The 21,562-nt window shown below is 35.1% G+C and overlaps 1 protein-coding gene across 2 annotated transcripts in view; it reads right to left on the reverse strand.

Annotated features, from left to right (window-relative positions):
• Positions 1-21,562, reverse strand: part of LOC106671210 (hemicentin-1-like) — a 283,989-nt gene that overhangs the window by 123,832 nt on the left and 138,595 nt on the right. For both annotated transcript variants that reach the window (XM_024229405.1, XM_024229406.1), the window contains exons 4-5: positions 17,785-17,898; positions 10,289-10,492 (exon numbers count right to left, since the gene is read on the reverse strand). In XM_024229405.1, coding sequence (XP_024085173.1) covers positions 10,289-10,492; positions 17,785-17,898 — 318 coding nt within the window. The remainder of the gene's footprint in view (positions 1-10,288; positions 10,493-17,784; positions 17,899-21,562) is intronic.

A 21,562-nucleotide genomic window follows, 5' to 3' on the forward strand; every position in this document is an offset into this window, starting at 1 on the left:
CGCCGCTGCTCTACCACTTGAGCTATCGTGACCTCGATCCACTCGGACACTAACTTCCCATCTCAACCCCACCTTTTTTTGAATTTTCCCTTCTCTTTGCTTTTTATCTCAACTAAAAAACTTAATTAATTGAAATATATTAATTGGTCGAGCGGACCGCTAAAACTAGTGAATTTACTATGCGTAATAGTAAAACTTGGCCTCAGTAGATAAATAAAAACCGAAAAAAATTAAACTTTTAGCATGTTGTTAATTCATACCCAGGACCTTCGGCTATTTAAAGAATTAATACGGTCAATTATGACTACTACATACATCGCTAAATACATATTTGGGTTGTAATAACATGTAATTTGGGTAAACTCCAATGGAACATCGGACATTGGAGGAAGCAAAAAAAATTGCTCCAGGCTAATACAGCAAAAAAATGTCTATTTTTTATTGCTATGAAAATTGTATTTAAGGATTTTAACTGGTCCTACTGGGGCGTCGATGGCCGTAACGGTCGGGCGTTTTCAGAGCACTCCTCAGTGTAAGGTAAAGGTCCCGGGTTCAAATCCAATCGGCCCTGCATTCGACCCCAACATACTTACGAATATGCTTTTTACAAAAACACCGGCACCCTTTATTTCAGTGATGAGCGCCATGACAACGCCTTAACCGTTGCTGGCACCGACGCCCCCACTGATAAGTACGCCACTAATAATACAAATCGTAAAAATTTAAATGAAAAAAAGAAGAAAAGTTTAAAGTTAAGGACTAGAGCTTAATCGTGCCTCGTCGTCATAAACTGGGCTTACTCAGTGAAAATTGTGCGATTTCCTCACTTTCCGCTGGCCGATTTTATCTTCGAAGTCCTTTAACACGAATTTTTACAGGAAAAAATAAATTTTCTGGGCTGGATTCGCCCGGGGCAACTTTTTTATTCAGATATCCGTTGTTCCACTCAAATAAATGCTTAGAAATGATTTTTTTTAAACACCAGCACTCCCAGCGATTCATATAACCTCATAAAAAAGAAAAAAAATCTCAATGTTTTTCAAAAGGAACTTTTTGAATGGAAATGATATTTATAATTTTTATAGCTAATCTGATTTGGTATGATGTTGCATATTATTTTCCTGACCAAAGAAATATATATAATTTACAATGGCCATTACATTCTATTGGCCAAATTACTTTTTTCAATTACTTAATCTTTTTATGAAAGGTTTTGGTTGAAATGAAAAAGTTAGTGTCACGGCGAAAGGTTGTAGATTGAGATGGTATGTTGGTGTCCGAGTGGATCGAAATCACCATAGTTCAAGTGGTTAGAGCAGCGGCGCATTTAGCCAAAGGTCGTGGGTTCCAATCCCGCTCGTGACACTAACTTTTTCATTTCAACCAAAACCCTAATAAAAAGATTAAGTAATTGAGAGAAGTAATTTGGCAAATAGACCACAGAATGTAATGGATATAATTTATAATAATGTTGAAATACGTACACAAAAAGCAAAACATACATTTAACTTTTTATTACGCTCCTAGGGCTTACTGGCAAGAACCAAAAATGGTACACTAAAATTGAAAAATCCCAGTTCCTTCTTCTTGTAAAATAGAGAAACATTTCAACACTACATCCAAAAAGCCGGGGGTAAACATTTTGTAAAAAAACTCAGAAAATATATGACCAAACCTATTATTGAAAGTTTTAGTTTAACATAGTAGTAGTTTTGATGCAAAATGGCGCGGAGAATGGACTAATTGCGGACGAGATAAATTAACTTAATCCCCACAGAGAATATTACTAAAAAAATTGTCTTCACTCTTCCGGACACGTTCCGCTGGGTGAACATAAAACACGAGTTTTATTATTAGTTGTTTATTTTTACTGTGCCGGGAAAAAGGGAGAAAAAAGATACGCTGGTAGACATCTGAAGGGCGACTCTTTGATATAAAAAGGGCAATTGGCTTTGCGGTTCATCGATCAAAACAAACCTTTATAGGGGGGGAGGGCATATTGGAGACTTATACATAAGCAACGTTACCGGCGTTTTTCCTAATTAAAGCCCAACTTTAACCGGATGACCATGGGCTTTCAATTCGGTCTCGAGAAGGAGAACAAGCGGAAATAACTCTTTTCCATTTTATCAATGGCATGATTTAATTTTCCTCTTATTGAGTAGCAATCGGATTTCAACCCTACACTCGCCCTATCCAAGGGTACTTGCAGCTTAGGCGTTTTATACGGATTTCCCGGTTGGGTCTTTTGTATTTCCACTTTTGAGAATCATTTACCATTAAAATCGCCCACAAACGAATGCATAAAAGCCCCCACATCTTCACTATTATTAAAGAAAGTACTCATTGTGATTAAAAAAATAATGCTAAATTGTTTTTACTTTCTGGTCAGATTTTACTATTTAATTATTGTTTTTACTGATAGGCTTTGATTGATGTTTATACTACGAATAACGGGAGAAAGTTTAAGTAGAACAAAATATATAAAACAAATCGAGGTTGAAAGGGTTCTATTCAAAGTCGGGAATTTTAATATAATCAATTTTTCGAGACATGTTTATTACAAGGGGTAAAGCAATCTGCAAACAGCCAGACCGTGTTTTTGTATAACGCTGAAAAAAACTGCTTGGGAAAATAGGGTGCTGAAACATTTGAAGTAAGACGGAAGGTTTTTTTTTCAGGCATGACGACGAGGAAATCCAAGCTCGGGTTGAAAACAATATCCATAATAGAACACAGCACATTGCACATGCAGTCAACACGACTTCCAGGATTGTCTCAAGAAAATTGAATACCTTTCTCAATGCACTAGTTGCTGGATTTTCCAGACTCGTCAGCCACTCTGTCATAGACGTGTGGGATGACTATTGGCTTTTTCCTTTACTCACTTTCGAACAAGTTGATCTAGAGGAAAAGCTGTGTCACCGTGAACCAACTAAAACTTTTGTTTTTTTTGGTGCATTGTATAAATACACTTTTTTCCACATCCTACATCTATTTGTTAAATTTCAACAATGTTTGTAAATTCCAGGCCCTGAAGATGATCTCAATAAAGATCGAAACGTGGGCACGATAAAGAAAATATTTTTCTGAAACCTACATCCCACCAAACCGCATCTCACGATTTCTGAATAATTATCGACTAACGGTCACTAATCACCACACATTTCTACACGACAATATAACAGTTGATATGCATGTCAACTTAAAAGCTATTCAAAAAAGTATTGTTTTAAATTAATTAATCTTTAAGTAAGATATTGGTCGAGATAAAAAAGTCAGTGCCACGAGCGGGATTCGAACCCAAACCTTCGGCTAAATACGTCGCTGGTCTCCAACTTGAGATATCGAGACTTCGATCCGCTCGGACACCAATATTTATCTCTACCAATACCTTACTTAAAGATTAATTAATTGAAAAGAATTTAATTGTTCAATCCGACCACGAAACACAATCGATTTTATAAGGGAAATGCAGTCTACTTCACTACAGCTCTCCGTGGCCATTTAATTTGTCGCAGAGAATAAAATATATTACATTACATTTGAAAAATGATAAAAAAGGAGGGAAAATTCGAAAGGTGGGTTGAGATGGGAAGTCGGTGTCCGAGCGGATCGAAGTCAGGATAGCTCAAGTGGTAGAGCAGCGGCGTATCTAGCCGAAGGTCGTGGGTTCGAATCCCGCTCGTGCCATTGACTTTTTTATCTCGACCAATACCTTATTTAAAGATTAATTAATCGAAAGAATTCATTTGGTCAATCGGACCACGAAACCTAATCGATTTAGTATTGCTTTAAATTGGATGAACTCTTCTTAGCCGGATTTCCTACATGCGTCTCACGGAACGTTAGGTCGACCAAATCTATCATCGACAAAACATTAAAGAATCTGATTTTTATATATTTTAACAAAGAACACATTAAAAAAAATTGTTCTTAGTTTTATAAAAAGTTTTTAGAAGGATATGCTGAATGCGTCAAGCTACAGATTAAACACATCGTTTCCAGAAGTCCTAAATTTTCAGAAGAGCTGTTTTCCTACCGAGCCCACCTGACCTTACACCGTCAGGTTTTCACATAGTTTACAAACTAATAAACTGTTGAATAAATTTATTCCAACGGATTCTCGTAAAACCTTTGGGTTCGGACGACATCACCATCTAAACAGCTGACGATACGGTGCAACAGAGTGTAGAAAGGGTTGTAAGCGCAATTAACAAATTCCACTAATGGAATACAGAATCGGGCTTCTAGTAATCCGAGTAAAAAGTTCTGCAATGGTTGGGGATTGGACAAATCCTGCCACAAGACAAAACCACGTAAATCGATTCATAGTTCACCCAATTAAACCCTTTGACGTGTGCCAGAAGGCGAACATGGCACATTATCAAAGAAAAGCTGTTTGGTTTGGCAAACAAATTCTGTCGTTGTAGACTTAACATATCAAGTCGACTTATCAAACCTCATTAAAATGTAAATTAAAGTTCAACTCGGAGCCGAAGGGAAATCGCCTTCCGTCGATCAACGTTAAATATGACGAACAATCTTTAATGAAAACGGCTAGATGGTCAAATACGACTGAGCCACATGCAAATGTGGAACATTTACATATTTTTTTACATTTATTTATTTACACCTGCGCCAATTGCTACGCTTAAATTTAATATCTCCTTAAGAGGGCAAAACAAAATACACAAAAATAATAAGAAATGTAGATTAATAAGAAAGAAGAGGAAGGTCATTCCTATGTATTAACACTAATCACGTGCACTGTTATTTAGGGGGTTGCGAGGCAATTGACGTTTCAGCCGTCGGGGAGGATTACTTGGAAAGGTGAGGCAGGAAGCTTTCTTACACGAGGATTTGTGTGACTGGATAATTGTTTATAAAACTTCTTGTAGCTGTTTTCGCTAGTTAAGAGCATATTGGATATTAAGGTCTTTGAATGATAACATGGGATACATTTTTAATTGTAGAGAGTTGATGCGTTGGAAATTAAAACGTTTTGTCGAATCCCAAAGACTGATGCTGTATTGCCAAAAGAGTCTAAGAATGATTATATAAGAGTCAGTTTTGATCGTTTGTCCAGCAATCTTGTAAAAAGGTTGATGCGTCTGTTTAGCTATTAGGGGTATTCACGATCTTTGTGTTTACCCTGTTAAGTTTGTTAGGTCCTGTTAGATCGAGAAAAATGATGACGTAGACTTGCAAGAATCGGCTAGTTAACATTGCTCGATCTAACAGGCCAGAGCCAAGGTTAGGTGTTAGGTCCAAAATGTAGTCACTTTGCTATCCGTTAGGTAACCAACATGGCAGCCATGAATGTAACAGCTGTTTTTTGTTTACACCTATTTTTATTCTTAAATACCCAATAATTATATCAAACTAATACATTTATTTTGTTAATTTCTGACCTGTCCTTATACTCTCATTCATAATAAATACATCCCCTCCCCTACAAAGTTGTAGACTGTTAGATCTTAGGATACAAATTAAGTATGTCGGCACGAATTGAAGCGTATCATTTGTTAGTACTTTTCGAGTGCATAGATAGCATTTTGAATGAAAGAGTTGATTAATTTTCCTTTTTTGTTAACTTCTGGCATCTTACAATTTAGCATAAAAAAAATCCAAAACAAACAACAGCAAGCCTTCAAGGACTGTTATAGCATTATTTTTGGTTCTACCAATCGCCACGCGCAGCACTGCAGAAAAATTAACGTCTAACATGCTAAAAAAAGAAGGGGGCGTTGACGATCTTATCGGACATTATTCGAGTTAACACGTTACAAACATCTTGAATACCCCTGTTATCTTTTGAGTCGCATATGTGGGTTCCACGTGAGACGTTTGTCAATGCCTAGCTCTATGTAGCGGACTACATTAGCTGGTGTGAAAGTGATACTATTGTAGCGGATGGGAGCAGTGGTTATTCTCCAAAGGATGAGAGTGCCATAATCACATTTTTATGTGTTTATAGTCACCTTCTACAATTTGAACCAGTGCTCACGGGATGTGACCTGGGTTTGTAGGGGTATAGTTAAGATGATCTTTATGAGAGCAAAAGAGGCGATATCATGATAAGTGGCAAGTAAGTTCGAAGGATCGTTTCAGGAAGAGTAGGAATGTGTGCCATGTATACTGTGTAGAGGAAGGGCCTTAAGATATTTCACTGTAGTATACCTGCATCTGTACGATTCCCCGCTGGTAAAGAGGGCGTCCATTGATGAAGTAAAAGTATCTGTAGGTTAGATAGGATTTTAGGATCGGGTAGAAGGAAAAAGGGAGGATTATCCCTTACTCTTAGATCTCCCATTCAGAGCAGCGCCGAGTGCCATACGCGATAGAAAACTCATTTTACATCTAAACGTAAAGTTGTGTTAAACTTTTTCATTTCAAATATTCCCTTGATGTTCAAAATATTTTTCCTTTCTACACCTTGTCAGAAGGATATCGATGTTTTCAACAAAATTAGTGATTACGGGAGGATGTTTCATGTCCCAGATTTTCTGTTTTATACGTTTGATTTTTGAAGATGGTATATAGATGACAATCTATGATGCATTTTTGTATTATAGAGACGGTAATCAGTTCGATCCAATAGATATTTAGCTAGGTGCAAGAAAAATTATCTACCATATTCCTCGAAAAAAATTATATACAATATTTACCACGCTTACTATCCGAAAGCTTATTAAATGATGTTTCTCCGGAATTTGATCTCTATGAACTTTTCTAACAGCGCGGTCAATTTTTTAAATTCTTCGAAGATGTTCTAATGTTTAAATCTTAAAGGTTAAAGGTTGTTTGCTAATGATTGGACTGAAAAGGTTCAAGTGATTACTCAATCTTAAAAAAAAATATGGAACGTGCTTTTTAAAAATGATCTTAATTTTGATGAAAAATGCATAGATTTTTTGAACGGCAAACTATTTTTTCCGACAAAAAGTTCAAAAACCGTTTCTTTTAAACGAGCTGATTTAGAAAACTAATCTTTGCCGTATTACACTTCATTTATAGTCATAATTCAATTTTTTTGCAACACATAGCGAACTATCTTTTATATATCTGATCGTTCAAACAAAAATTAATTGCATGGGCTTTTGTTGTCGTAAACCTCTTAACTAATTCTCTAATTTCGTGGTCAGCTTGACCAATTAATATATTACAATTAATTAAGGTTTTTAGTTGAGATAAAAGGAGGGGTGAGATGGGAAGTGTCCGAGTGGATCGAGGTCACGATAGCTCAAGTGGTAGAGCAGCGACGTATCAAGCCGAAGATCGTGGGTTCGAATCCCGCTCGTGCCATTGACTTTTTTATCTCAACTAAAAAAGTCTTAATTAATTTTGAATGAAAAAGGCGAAAAAAAGGACTGAGAGGACTGAGATCATGTGGAATCAGATACAATGCTATGGTAAAAATGGTTACAAAACAAATGAAGGAAACGGATCAGGGGTTTTCTGTACAATCCCAAAACATAAGAATCAATCAAACTTCTTAGGAATGTACCTTCGGCTTTTCTAGCTTAAGTAGCCAACAAATTAGCTTGTAAAAAATCAGACTAATATTCCAACATCTCCAAAAGCTTGGGAAACATAACAACCTGATGATATCTTGTCTACCAGGAAACAAGAAAATTTTGGGTACACCGACGTACTGCCAGAGGGTCTGCAAGGCCATATATAGGCCTTGAACATTTTTTTGGAATAACAAAACCGACACAAAATGGTTCCCAAAAACTCACTGCTAGAGTTAGAAAAGGCTAAACTCAGAGGAGTGAGAGGACTAAATGTCCCTGGCATCTCAGAAAAAATGTACATAGCATGGGTATATTGAATGATGACTCCATTTATAGGTTGTGTTATGAAGAGGACGTAATCGCCAGACATATCATCTTCGAATGCAAAGCAACCGCTCAATGGAGACATAAACTGGAAAACCAAGAGTAAGGAATGTAACAACCTAATATATCTGAGAAGAGGGATTATTTCGATTGCACTGAACTAAGGAACCAGGAAAGTACAGTAGGCCAGAAAGCTGCAGTGCTTGAGGAATAAAAACCTCCACTTCCTAGTACCCATCATCATTATCACGTATGTCATTATATACTAATTGTGATGTGACCGAATGAAGGATGTTCAGGGAGTAATTTTAAAGCCCAATTTAGACCTCTCTCTCCTTTTTTTTGTTTTAATATTTGTATACGTTAAAATTTAACTAAATTTAGCATTAAATGTCTTCATAGGATTGTAACATTGTCTTTTTAAAAAATATCAATACAATTTATCGGTCAGTAGAATTAATTTTTTTCAACGATTGTTGATACTTTCAATATTTGCCGCGTTGTTTACTTTAACTAAATGTTTATCTTAACTGTATCAACTGTTGTTTACATTGGTGATTAGTCTACAATCGGTTGAAGTGACGTTTTTGTTGTTCTTGAAAACATAAACTCAAATTCTAAGACACACCTTTATTTAACCGTTCATCGAAACTTGGGAGATTGTACACAGTTGTTGGATATCTTTTACCTTAGCGACTTTTCTCACAATCAGATCACGTACTCAGAAAATAACACATGCTTTCCTCTCATTAAAACCTGTACAGTGAACGATCATATAACGGAAGTAAAATCTGATAATGTGGGGTTTCTACCGGACCGCTGGTCAGGACATTTTGTCGTTCCTGAACAAGGCATTATTTAACTCAGAGATTTTAACCCTAATTCTGTTTAAGCAGGGAACACACTTACCCGATGCAACGCTATGCGACGCAAATCCAAAGTCCAATTTTCCATAAGATTGTATTACCCCCGTGCACATCTGCCCGATGCCACGCAACGCTACCCTACTCTATGCTCTGCGATCCCCACCGCCCAGATTTCGTCGGGTAGCATGAGTACATTCGAAGACAAAAGAACCGGATACTCATATTTTTATTTGAAACTGTATGAATGATTGTCGTTACATTTATTACAACATGCTTATTTTAATGTAAACCAAATTAAAAGAGATCAGTTTTTAAAAATTATTTTATTATGATGGTTGGGCAGAACATTTATCCAATCACCGGAATATAATTTATTGATAGAACGAATTTAACTAACAATTTAATACATGATTGTGCTCATAAAATTTAACAATGGATTACATGGTTTTGCTCATAATAATGCATTAACAGCAAAAGAGGCAAAATAGATTTGTGACACCCGCTGTGTGTCTGTACTAGGCGACCTCATCAATACGGGACAAGGCGTCGGGTAGCATCGCGTTGCGCTGCGTTGGGTGGGTTCCCCGTTTAATACATTTTTTTTGCCTTATGATCTATGCATATTAACCATGGTGACGAATTCTTGTATGTGTGTTCATATTGGGGGGGGGGAGTTCGTGAAAAAAGGGCCAGAGGCGACGGTGGGAATCGAACCCACTATGAGCCAAGAGTCTCTCACGCTAACCACTCGGCTACCGCGGTCCCCCGAACCGCTTAATACATATAGTTTGAAATAAAAATATGAGTGTCCGGTTATTTTGTCTTCCAGTGTGCTCGACGAAAATCTGGACAGTGGGGAACTTGGGTGCATCGCTACTACTCGATACTCGATGCTACCCGACGAAATCTGGGCGGTGGGGATCGCAGAGTATAGAGTAGGGTAGCGTTGTGTGGCATCGGGCAGATGTGCAGGGGGGTAATACAATCTTATGGAAACTTGGACTTTGGATTTGCATAGGGTAAGTGTGTTCCTCCCTTAAACTCGGAGGACACAAGTCCATTTGACTTATTTTTTCGTGGAATTCCTCTAACTTCATTCATGGTATCGAAATCCTTACGGAATATCGATTTTACCAGTTGTTGTTAAAGTTGTAACAAAATTATCTCAATGGCGTTTTACATAAACCTCATATTTTTTCATTTATTCACTGTTGCGTCATTGACGTATATTTGTACCAACAGTTCGAATCGTCAATGGTGACGGGAAAAGACACCCAAACCTAAGATGGTATTTGATCCGCGTTCTCTCAAGTCAGTTTATACTCGGATCAGCTTTTAGTTACCATTTGGATTAAGGGGCTTAGGAAGGGAATAATTCGATTTGTCGGTATAACGTTCGTGAAGGGAGCAGGGGACAAAACTGAACCAAACGCGATTATGCACTCGGGAAGTCATCCCTAAAAGCACAGCATTGTGTTACATCTAGACAATGGGCCATCGATTTATTTCACTCCGCCTAGCCTCTTGTCAGACTTATTTTAGCCTAGAAGTTGAAAATTGAATCGGGAATTGACTCACGGTTCATGTCGAGTGTGACGGCGCTGGAAATCGGAGAAAGGTGGTTGTTGTTGGACGCTTGGCAGGTGAAGACGGCGTGAAGGTGTCGCCTTTCCAACTGCGTCACCCGGAGAACGTTTCGCACTTTACGTTCCGATATCACCTCGTAGGAATCGTCCAAAAGAGCGTTCTCCTGCCACCAGGTTAATTTTGGGAGTGGTCGACCTGAAAAATAGAGCTTTGTTAAAATTGGTCACAAATTAACAAATTAATCTTGAAATAAATCGACCCTAGTAATGGCTAAGCAGAATTAAACACATCAAACAGCAACGATACGTCATATGTTGGATATTACAATGCTCAAAATTATAATAGAAAATATTTTAAACAAGATATAATTATATATAAGTACATCCCATTTATTTTCGTTTAAATTCTAGATCTATGTGCATAAATTATCTTCATTTGATTGATTCTGCCTTAAAATTACACTTGTGTACGAAAGACCAGATATAGATAAATTGGAAAGAAAGAAAATCATTCAGTTACCCGATTAAGAATAGGCCATGCGAGGTTGACACACGAACACCTAATTTTGGGCTAAGGACCGCGTATCAGGCATGCAGAGGAAGGTTTCTCGAATAGTACCACCTAAATGAAGGGCGCAAATGCCTTGCATATTAACAATGCCATTTGATATGAGAATGGCATATCGATAAACACATCAATGTAGCTTGAGCACGACAGCGAGTATTTGATCCTCGTGTACCGATATTTGGAGAAAACTGACTTGTTTTATTTTAAATAGTTTTATATAGTTTCGTGTATCTAGCGTGGGATCTTTGAAGGAGCGGACATCACCAAATCACTCCCCGAGATAAAATGGTCTAAAATCTTGGGGTTTGTGAACAAACCAAGTCCCGGACCTTTTAGGGACGGGGCACGAGTCGACCCAGGCATTTAACCCCTCGGGTCTTGGTCGCCCACCATGCCTAATATATATCTAGCGTGTGAATGTATTTACTAGCGTGATGGTACAGTTTGAGAAGACCTATTGAGTACCCAATCGACCTTCCATTATGTTAATCGTATAATAAGTTTAAATAGTGAAGGAGGGACATCGTGAACTCCACGAATGATGTATTGTACTTACGAGGGTGTGTATGGATTTAGGGACCTTTGGGAATGATCTACTTAGAAATGATCAATGATGGAGTGAGTGTGGTGTTCAATCCTTTTTAAAAAAAAGTCCTTACTCACAGTAAGTTGTTTTCAACGATCCAGATTTCAAGCCCTTAGCTCATCATCAGGTTGAAGGATTTCTACAACCACGTCTCTCGACATGAATTGCAAAAGTGAACCCGCTGATACTCCAGCCAACGCGACGTTCCAATTAGCAGCTGGTTTTTTTAATGGCGCTCAATTTAAACTTGCGAAACGCGGGAATTATAACACAAGTAAATATTATAATAGTAAATATTGTAAGAAATTAATTATAAAATAGTGATTAAAGATAAAAGATAAAAGTTAGAATAATACCTTAATATTATTAAATTATTGTAAAAATAATAACAATTCAAATTATATTAATTTAATTATTTGGACGTTTAATATTATTTATGTACATATTTAAAATGGGAGGTAGATCAAAATCTATTATATTAATAATGCATTTATCTCCATGTTCAATTTTTTTTTTAATTTCAAATTTCTTAAACCAATCTAGTTCTCTCCCTTTGACCTATCATGTCACCCTGGACACCTGAGGTGGGTGATTCTCGGTAATTTATTGAAATTTTGTAAATTTCAAAAGCTATGTGTCCTATACACTCGTGTATGTGTATATGTGCAGATTGGAGCTTATATAAATCAGTATTCAGAAATTTATAAAATAGTACTTATAGAGGTGGTTCTTGGGCGTTACCTGTTACTTTTTCGTAGTTTTATAAAGGAGTTTCATGTTATGATTTATTAAATTGAGACAAAAATTTTCATTAAACATACGTATTAGTTCGACTTCATTGAACTCATTGTTATTTAAAAAAATACCCCTGTTGGATAATATTATAGACAAAAACTTATAGATTCTACAAAATTCGCCGGATAAGAGAAGAAAAAAGTATATATAATAAAAACCTTGGGCCTGGGACGGCCGTGTCACGTTTTTCATGGAACTCTTAATGTCCTTTTAATGTTCTCCTAGCTCTTCCCCCGTTTTCATTTTTTGTATAAATTATACGTTTCCGGGAGTGTCTAGTCTGGATGTCGGAGGAATAAGACACTGGCATGTTCAAGATAGTTACGATGCATGAAGTGAGATCAGTTGTAATAAATGAATATTAAATATGCACTTAAACGTAGGTAAAGTAANATTCACACGAATAAATACATTCACACCACTTCACATTTAAGATATTGACTGAATTTCTATTTGGTTTTAATATGACTTCCTTATAGATTACTAATGTAATTTTAAAATTTAAAACGATCTAAAAATGTATAAAAATATTGCTTGTTTAGGTTGTTCTGAGAGTTTTCGGACATCAAGGACCATTCTAACACAGTTTTACACCCTAACATTCAAATTACGGTCTGCATCGACGAAAATATTTACATTTCGACCTCAACAGTTTAACTTATGATGTTTCCTCTTCGAATGTGGGATAATAGGTCATCACAAAAAAACAACAACCAGTTTTTCTTTCAATCCATACGTTTCGGATTTGTTTTAATCCTTCCTCAGGTGAGTTTACGCCTACACACAGAACAAATATTTCTTACATTTTTAGACCAACATGGTTATCATTGTTTCTTCACTACTTACAGTTAAAACAGTGGTCGTCAATCATTAATATTTTGTAACAGTTTATTTTAAATAAGAGCCAGTGTGGTACATATTTAAGTCTTTCAGGCTCCGAACAAACGTTTTAATATTTTGAACCTGACTAGACTCTTATCACAACCAAATTTGACGTTTCAACCTCGAATCAACAACTTATCACAGACCAACGAATTAACATGAAAAAAACCACTCAACAGTTAAAATTACATTTTTCTTAAAAATCCACTTTTAAACAACAATTTTTATTTATTTTATTAACAACATTTTAAAAATTATTAATACAATTATCACAGATTTTAAGTTTTCTCCAAAGTTTAAAATTGACTAGATTATTTCTATATATTGTTTTACAAATTGAAATAGCAATCACTTATCATATCACAGTCTTGACGGTAATTAACACACAGTTTATCTTTTTTTATGTAAAGGGCCTCCAGGAACTTTCGTTTTTTACAATTTCTTTCCTTTGTAACAAAACTAACATGATCAAATAAAAATGTATGACCTTCAACAACTGCATATTGTGCCAAGGCAGTTTCATTGTTTTTACTATTTTGCCCTGTATATTTATGTTGATAAATTCTATTATTTAGGTACTGTTTGGTTTCACCATACTATCTTTCTTGCAGTCTTTGCATTCAATTTTTTATACCAGGCCTGATTGTAGTCCTTTCTCAATTTTATCTTTTAGCGGTGAGTAGTACTTTTTAACAGCATTACTGATTCGGAAAGCCAACTTAACTAGCGGGAAATTCTTTCCAGACAAGGAATTCAGTAAATTTATTTACCATTTTTCTCGGGTACCCAGTTTTTTTAAATTTCCCGAACCAATGTTTTGTCTTTATCGGTAACATCTTTCGACGACAAATTGAAAACCCTTTTTAGTAAGCCAATTAGCACTTTAATTTTAGTTGACCGTGAATGGGAGGACATATAGCCGGTTCGATGCCATGGGTTTTGAGTACCAACTCGTCAGATTTCCATTAATCTTATGTGCTACTTTCACATCCAAAAACGCCATAAAAAACGTTGTTGATTGAAAGAAAACCTGGTTGTTGTTTTTTTGAGATGACCTATTATCCCACCTTGGAGAAGGAAAAATCATAAGTGAAAATACTTACGTTAAAGAAACTTTTCTGGTGAAACTAGGTTGAAAAATATTAGTCACATTTTCGAGCTTTCTTGACAATGGGCCCCTAGGAGCCGAGGAAATAATGAACAATTTTTTTTCAAATATGTTTTTCTGCCTTTCTTGTACCTGTCTTAAGTAACATAAAAAAAAAACTGAATATTCATTTTTGACAAAATTAAGGAATATTTTGTTTTCTAAAATTTGTCGTCTTCAAAGTGGCTACGATTTTTGTCGAAAATCACCAAAATGCTTTTAACTGTGAACCAACTTTATTGATCGATATGAAAGTTTGTATTACATTTTAATTTTCTGAACAAAACCTACTGGCACAAACTTAATCTCCGTTGATGAATCCGAACCAGAGATATTAAATAAAAGGTCTGAGTAGTTTTTTTGAATTCATCGATTTTTTTAACTTTTAATTACACAAAATGTACACATTGTTGACATAAGCTGTAGTGATGAAGTGATATTAAGCTTTTCAACAGCCTTAAAAACATTAACTTCGGATAAAATCCATATAAGCTATCAACTTTTACATTAAAAACCTGAACATTAGCGTCTTTCCTATAAAAATTCATCTTTAGTTATTTAGTACTAGTCCTTAACTTCAAACTTTAGGTTTTAAGATTTATATGTTTATTGTGTGTAATAGAAACAAGTAATATATGAACTATGAATGTATTTGGATAAAATTCGATAGTGTTATACATTTTTATGTGGAACAACCGCATATCTGAAGAATAAAATTACCGCCAGCTAATTCCTCCCGAAAAATTAATTTTTTGTTTCCTGTAAAAATTCGTGTTAAAGGGCTTTAAAGATAAAATTGGTCAGCGGAGAGAAAGGAAATCACACGATTTTCAGTGGGTAAGCCCAGTTTATGATGTCGTGACACGATTAAGCTGTAGTCCTTAACTTTAAGTTTTTTAAATTAATTTTTTAAATATATTTTTATTACGTCTAGTCGTAGCCCCAACGGTCTAGGCATTGATGCTGCGTTCATTACTGTAAGGTCCCTGCTTTCGAACCCGACATATAATTGGGCTTTTTTCAAAAAAGCCGAAATCCTGAGGGTTGATATGACCTCTGCTGTTGTGAACCCTCGTAAAAGAAGGTAAATAATTTTTTCAAAAATTGTGCCATGAATCCTTGTCCGCGATACCCAACCAGCAGTTAAGATTTCCTGTATGACAGAAATTATATTACTTTTCTTTAAACTAAACATATTAAGTCATTATTCAGAGTTATTTCTGGTCAACAAGCTTTGCAAACAAAAGGTGAATGTTTTTGTTCTCATTTCCTAGTTAATCTGCCCTAAAATGAAAGCAAGAGACCAATAGCATATTGTATTTAGTGTCTATATCTCTGGAAAAGATTATTTCGTATTTTGACAATATTCAATGACGAAAGTGGTAAAAAATTAATTCATACTAAGCCTTCGCAGGTAAAAATCCTACAAAACAAAAGCCTACGTTTCAAACGAATAAAAAAGTGGAAACGTTTAGTTAAAAAATGAATAATAATCGGAAAATTAATAGGATCTACACAGTAAATTAATAACTTGGTGGTAGGGGTTATCATCAAAACAAGGTCGGTTCAGCCCGGCACAGCAGCCATTTAGGCTTATCGTATCTCTTGATTCTCTGTGTTCAAAGTGCCTCTCCTAAATCATACCCTTTGATTAGGTCCAGGAGGGCACTAATTGGCACTAAGGATTCTAGATTTGGTCTATATTTGTAGTAAAGTTTCGAGATTTGAGCTAATTCTGGCTTCACAGGTGAGATAATTTCCGCAGACTCTTCTTCATCATAGAGCCTGAAGATCGTTTCAGTGGATATTATAAGCATTTTACTGAAACTGGGGCTTTTTTTTAATATTTTATTCTACGTGCTTCATACAAAATATTACACTTAATTCAATAACCATAAATATAAAATGTATATATGTACATATCATATTAAGGCGAACAGACAATTACTGCAATTATTGAAAATTGTTAAATAATAATGAATAGCGTTAATAAATAGAAAACTAATTAAAAACTAAATAAGCAAATAACCTAACATTTAACTAAATCACATTAAAATCTATTGTTTTGATGAATGTGTCAAAATGTTCGTAATATTCTTTCTTCATGAGGTCCTTCTCATCAGGGGGCTACTTCTTGTCTTGCAGTAGGCACTTCCGTATCCAAACACTACGCAGTTGTTCTATTAGTGGACACTCATATATTAGATGTTTTATACTTTGTTCTACTGGAAAATTTGACGAGCTGTAGATGAGGATTCCTTTAGATGAAAGCGGAAATTTTTTTTTTTTTTGCGTTATGAACTATGCATATTAGCCATGTGACAATTCGTATATGTGTGTTCAAATTTGGGGGGGTTATTGTGAAAAAAGGGCCAGAGGCGACGGTGGGAATCGAAACCACGACCGCGGCGTGAGAGTCTCTCATGCTAACCACTCGGCTACCGCGGTCCCCAAGCGGAAAAAATACATGCTTTTTTGGCCGTGTTCAGTTAAGATGTGGGCTAGTGGTGCGGATAGTTTTATGTGCTGCTGGAATCTATCGGCAAATTTGGGAAAGAAGTTTTATGTCTGCCTTCCATTATTTGTACTTGACCAAATATTTTCACACGGTATGGTAGAAAAGGATACTAGGAAGCGGGATTTGTATTCCCCAGGCACTGCAGCCTTCTGGCTTATTGTACCTTCCTGGTTCCTTAGTTCAGTGCAATAGACTCAATCCTTCTCCTTAGGAGTATCAGGTGACTGTCACTGCTGCAATTTGAGTCCCTGTTTTTTTCCGTACGTTAGGTTTAATCTCCATTGAGCTGTTGCTTCGCATTTGAAGATGATATGAGTGGCTGTTTCTTCCTCCTCATTACATAATCTGCCCATTTGCATCGTTATATATACCCATGTTGTGTAGATGTTTTCTCAGATGCCAGTGGCCGGTTAGTAGTCCTACCACTCCTCTGAGTTTGGCCCTAATATTTTCCCATTCTTCTAGACTCTTTTCGAAAAACTTATTTATACAATAATTGATGACTTTGGAAGTTTGGCGTATGCCAAATTTAAACTATCGTCAGTAGATGCTAATTTGGCCTGTCTGTCAGCTTCTTCCTTTTCCTATATTCCTCAATGAGCCTTAACCCAGCCGTGAACGTTTTGTTTCACTAGGGTTTGAATAGTTTTCCTTATTTGCTCAGGCAAAAAACCATGATTATCATAATTAATAATCGATTCTAAAGACACTTGACTGTCAAGTAATTGTAAATGGGGCTTGTCGGTTGTCAAGATGTTTATCCTATTTATTAGTTAGTTAAAGTTTAGGTAAAATATTTGAATTGGATGACTAGCATTTCATACACTCTATATATTATATTTTTTCTTCTAAGTGTTTGATAGTTTTACATAGTTAAAAATGTGAAAGAGGATTTATATTCGTTTGGAGGTTTTTTATTTTTTTTTTAAATATATATATTTGAATTCACTAAAAACGCATATTTTGAAAATTATCAAATAAAGAAGTCTTACCTCCAGTAGATATGCAGGTTATATCGACTGTCGCCCCTTCGTTGTAAGGTCCGAGAATGTAATGAGGAATGTGTTCGCCTTTTTCGTCCAGAACGCTCAGCTGTTCCGGTGGAACTGTGGACAAAACAACAGACATATCAATTGACAATATAAAAACAATTAAAACGATGAAATACATTTTATAAAACATGACGAGGGTCACAACTTAAATTTGANAGAGATCATTGTATTCTTATTCATCAACCAAGCCATGATTGATGTCATTGTAAAATATACCAATGAAGAAATTGATAAATAAAAACTCAATAAGTCCTGACCAGCGCTATATTGGATCCACGGATGGTCTTGGAGTGAAAGCTTTGCTGGGCCTTTTATTTTTTTAACGGCGGTTTAAGTTTAAGATGGATGTCCTGAGACATGGACCTGAATGTCACAGACATATTTTGTCGTCTATTTAGACCATTGATTTTTTGAGCAGTGATGTCCAAAAACCGATTATCTTCCTTCTTTGCTTTCCGTTCTTCGAAGTATGTATGTCATTTTTGTTCCTTGTTATACTGTGTTCAATTTTTGTGAAGTTACCTTTTTCATTTTCATTTTAAAAGAATTTAATTTGCACTTTACGAAAAAGTTTGACTGTAGTTTTCTAGATAATATCAAAAACTCGAAGTTAAATTTTTCAAAGAAAGATTTCACAAAATCTTCGAGTTTTTCTATGCTAGACTGTACTTTATTGTGATTACAATATGTTTTAAACTATTTATTTTGAAAAAAATGTGGTTTTGTATCCTGAAAGGTTAATAACAGTAAGAACTTTAAAAAAAAAGTTCTTAATATTTATCAAAAATGTTGAAAAATATTACTCATTGCACTTAAAAACAGAGTTGGGTCAAAATAGAACAAAAGGAAGTGCTTCGTTTTGGAAATAGAAAAGTCCTATGTTCGACACAGAATTGTTTGGTATCTGTAGGCTTATTAGATATCAAGAGTAGAAGAGAGAGACATAACCTCTATCTCGAAATATAATTTTTTTAAATTGATTAACTTGGACCGTCTTTTATCGAGGATTTTGCTAGAATTACGTAAAAATGGCATGTAAAATGTTCCCTTTATCTACTTATATAAATTAATTAAGTTCCGAACATTCGCTAATTTGGCATTTGACGTAAAAATAACATATAATTTTCTTAATTTACCGACAAATTCATGTTTCTAAAACTGTCCTTGTAAAAGTCTGATAGAACTTCCGTATTCCGGGATGATTGATTATCCAAGTATTATTAATTTCCTGTGATTTTGGCCATGATTGATTTAGTTGCGTGCCTAACCATAGGAAGTAGAGGTTCGTGGTTCGCCACAATGTATGTGCTGCATAAGGGCCTCTTAGAATATTGATGATGAAATAGCGTACAATAGACAGGAATCCATTTACATCGTAATCAACAAACAAGGGAGTCACCTCCACCTTCTCCCCGGCCATCACGAGCAGATCCTTCCATTTACAGTAGACATATTATTGGGTTGTCCGGAAAATAATGCAGGATTTTAAGTTTTNAAGAACATTGCTTTAAAGTAACTAGTTTCTTTTTTTTTGTTTAATACCAAAATCCTGCATTATTTTCCGGACAACCCAATATATTCGCCTAATATTCGTCATGTGTTGGCCGGATAATACGCCTTTGCACGTTTATCACACCTCCGCAGACGTGCAAAAGTTAATTAGAAAGGCAATCATGCGTGTAATAAAACGCTCTCCCGAATAATCAAGTCATAACACTTTGTGGTACTTGTGCATTGCAAATCGCCTGAATAGCAAGTCCTTAAACCTGTACTACTCAGATTTATACTAAAAAAGCCTAAAAAGATATATAATTTTACAAAATGGGAACAATCAATGCATTAGCACAAAATTATGAGGAATACATTTTTAAACGAATTTCCACTTTAATTTTCTTGTGACTCTATTTTTCTTTATTTATCATCGTTGAAATTCTTTTAATATAAAAAACGTCAATTGAATAATTATTGATATATATTCTTATCAGACACAACAATTTTGCATTTAACATCAAGTTTTAATAGAAAAATAAAAGTTTTGAACGAGGTGCATTCCGGTGAACTTTTTCCTTTCTCAGCAATTTAGAGATATTTTTTGCTTCTTGGCTGTTGTTCTTTTCCAAGGACCAGAAGGATGTCCTTTTACAACATAAAATAATTATTGCATTATTGCAAATATCACAGACAAAATAGGAAAACACCTTCAAAGGAAATACTTTTTTCCTTGTAATTCTAGTCTTAAATTTATCAATTCAGTGCTATGGATAAAATTGTCCTGAAGAAAGTAAGCGATCACACAAAACAGTAAGTCCAGTTTATGACCCCGACCACGTGTGATTCAGTCAAACTTCAAGCTTTAAATTTTCTTTCTTTTTAATTGAATGTTTTATTATGTGTAATATAAACAACTAATTTATGAGCTCGTTTATTCATTAATTGGCATAACTGTAAATCTGCACTGACGGCGAAAACCAACACTTCTGCAACACTCTCAGTCTTGCTGGTTTAGCATACTGGGTGCGCCCTTAAAAGAGGCATAAATGCAGAAAAACGACCATAGAAAAATATATTTCTTTTAAATTTTATTATAAATATGCTAATTAAGAGCTATAAAAATAAACTAGGGACAAAAGGAAACCTCCGAAAACAATTTTCACACAGGATTAATTTAGTACCAATCTTTAACGTTAATATATTTCAATTAATTATGATTTTTACTTGACATAAAAATGTCAGTGTCACGAGCGGGATTCGAACCCACGACCTTCGGCAAAATACGCCGCTGCTCTACCACTTGAGCTATCGTGATCTCGATCCACTCCGACACAATCTCAACCCCACATTCTGACTTTTCACTCCTTTTTGACATTTTTCAAATGTCGTGTATTCTATTTGATTCTCGGCGACAAATGAAATAGCCACGGAGAGCTTTAGTGAAGATATACTTCATTTAACTTATTAAATTCACTAAGTTTCGTGGTCCGCTTTACCTATTAGTATCATTCAATTAATTAAGGTTTTTATTTGAGATACAATCACGATAGCCCATCTGATAGAGCAGCGGCGTATCTAGCCGAAGGTCGTGTGTTCGAATCACGCTCGGGAAATTGACTTTTTTATCTCAACTGAAAACCTTAAGTAATTGAAAGATATTAATTGGTCAAGCGTACCACGAAAATTAATCACTGTAACATTAAGTTTCTATCTTGGTCTAAATTTGATTTTCATAACTTTTACTAAAAACTTTAATAAAAGTTAAGGCTAGTTGCCTGAGTAATTAGCGTTTTATCTTAAAATATATTAAAATAGTACACATACCAGTGGACTTCCCAACAATGACTAACCTTTAATTCATTTATCTATCTAAGGTTATCAATTCTGACCTAAATTCTTTTTGATTAAATTTTTTCATTTTATTTTTATCTCTATAATATTACTACATTGTGCACAAATTTTTACCTTAGTTTTTTGTTGTTGCAAATTTTACTACTGCTATTTATATTTAAGTAAAATTTTTTAACGAAATTAATCTTGTCTCCTTCTTTTCTTTTAGAGTTCAATTTACATTTTTAAAATTTATGTTTTGTTTGTCAATATTTGTGAGTTATGAAAATTGTCATTATTAGAATTGTACATTTTACCTTTAATTTTATATATATAAAGGCAATTCCAAAAATTTTATTTTTATATACTGATATATCATTAAATTATTATCTATTGT

Source organism: Cimex lectularius, unplaced genomic scaffold, assembly GCF_000648675.2.
Source record: "Cimex lectularius strain Harlan isolate CLEC.00 unplaced genomic scaffold, Clec_2.1 scaffold242, whole genome shotgun sequence".
In the NCBI taxonomy this organism is placed as follows: domain Eukaryota; kingdom Metazoa; phylum Arthropoda; class Insecta; order Hemiptera; family Cimicidae; genus Cimex; species Cimex lectularius.